General features: G+C 44.2%; 1 protein-coding gene across 1 annotated transcript in view; it reads left to right on the top strand.

Moving 5' to 3' along the window:
• Nucleotides 1–1221: 1221 nt before the first annotated feature.
• LOC126385698 (CD276 antigen-like) overlaps nucleotides 1222–1849 on the top strand; it is a 33352-nt gene continuing 32724 nt past the window's right edge. Inside the window, exon 1 of the mRNA XM_050037573.1 lies at nucleotides 1222–1396. Within this exon, the coding sequence (XP_049893530.1) occupies nucleotides 1300–1396 (97 nt within the window). The 5' untranslated portion in view covers nucleotides 1222–1299. The remainder of the gene's footprint in view (nucleotides 1397–1849) is intronic.

The following is a 1849-nucleotide window of genomic DNA, read 5'->3' as shown; positions in this document are numbered from 1 at the left end:
TGTTACGCTAGAAGAGTCAGAGTTTGGGACGGAGTCTTTTACCCCCTGGAGTGTTACCGGAGTTTTTGGAGTGCTCAAATAAACTGGCCTTTTTCCCGAACGCTCCTCTGGTCTCCTGCTCGTGAGGGATTCATTACAATATCGTAACATGGTTTAGATTTCTAAATAAACATTCACCTCGTCACTAGATAGACCTCCTCCTGAAAAACTCGTGTCTGCGCAAGGCTTTTTGTCCCTACGAGGCCACCGTCATTTACCCAACGGGAGGGGTGAGCGAGTGAGCCCTGCAATCTAGAATTTGACCACTGATGTCACTGTTTTCAACCCATTTTACACACTGGGCCTTTAATGAAAGCTGTCGTCTGTCTGTTTCTTACCTCTGTGTTAGGCTGATGTTTATTTCTGTCGTTGAGGGGACAGGTCAAACTGATACGCTGCTGCTTTACATGAGAAGTCATGTAACATGGAGGCTGAACCATGAACATACATTTCACATCGCCTGTAGAGCATTTTAATAAGCTACTCTGTCATAATTAAAACAACTGGAGGCTGAGAACAAACTGATACATGAGTCTGATAACACTTTTAATAAATCACCATCATATCGGACAGGATGTGAGTGTTTCAGTGACTTCCTGTACAGACTCACTGAAGCCCGCTGGAAACTGTCAGTGTGACCTCACCGCAGCTTGTTGTCACCTCCTCCTGCTGCAGCCGCCTCATCTCGTCCACTTCCAGGAAAGGCGCAGTTCATCTTAAAACGAGCCTGGTGTTGCTAAACGTTTATTTAAACGGAAACTGGTGGGTCAAACACTCTGTAGTGTTATATAGGCGCGCTGCTCTTGACTATGATGGGGCTGTTCACACCTTTGACACCCACCAAACAGGAGAAGACACACCTGAAGCTTGTTGTTCACCGATTTAAGGAAACATGTCGTTTAACCCGGAAACCGGAGCAAAACATTTTGAGATTAGATGCCCCCCCCCCCCCCCCCTTCTCTGCACTCACATGGAGACTGTGGACCCTCTTTGCTTGTCCTGCATATTTTAATGACGCAGACAGATGTTGATATTAAGGTTAAATAATAAGATAAAGAGGTTTGAAATTTAAACAGTCTCCAGGCACACAGGCTGCGGACAGGACTCATACAGAGCTCTGTTCAACAGCGTGTCATGGTGACAGGACTCTCCCTCTTCCTGCTGCTGTGCTGATAACACAGAGGAGTGGCTGTAGAGAGAAAGTGAAACTAAGCTCGGTGACTCCGTCTGTAAGGAGGATAACACTGACTCTGTTACACGATGAAGCCGAAGATTAAAACATGTACGAAGCTTCAGCTGCAGCTGCTGAGTTTCTGTCTTCTGTGTTTAAGTGGAAAAACCCGCTGTGATGAAAACGGTAAGAATCACTAAGTTTGTCGTTGGTGCGCCACATTAATGAGGTCATCACAGGAAGTAAAGCTGAGGATCATCGGCACCGTTTAATAACTAATATCTGCTAATAATCAGCGTTAACAAATAACTGTTCACAGCACAGGTTATTGATCCTGTTGGACACTGACAGGTCAGTGCTGACACATGGAGACACACAACAACCCTCGTCTCTTAACGGTTGAAGGATAACGGAAAACGCGGGGCCTGCTGTGGTGCGACATCAATGGGGTGCCGTTTGTAAAGTGGCTCACGCTGAAAATAACATCAACATTTTGCCACATTTAGCTTCAAACAATGTTTAAAAAAGTATTGTGAATTTTTTAACGTCACCTTTTACCACATTTACAGCAATATTTGTTAACTTAGAAATATATTAAATAGTTAAATCTAAATATTAAATGTGGCACCTAAATGTTAA

The sequence above is a fragment of the Epinephelus moara genome, chromosome 24 (assembly GCF_006386435.1).
Source record: "Epinephelus moara isolate mb chromosome 24, YSFRI_EMoa_1.0, whole genome shotgun sequence".
NCBI classification, from domain to species: domain Eukaryota; kingdom Metazoa; phylum Chordata; class Actinopteri; order Perciformes; family Serranidae; genus Epinephelus; species Epinephelus moara.
Note: the sequence above shows the minus strand (reverse complement) of the source record. Positions and strands in the feature narration are given on the sequence as shown.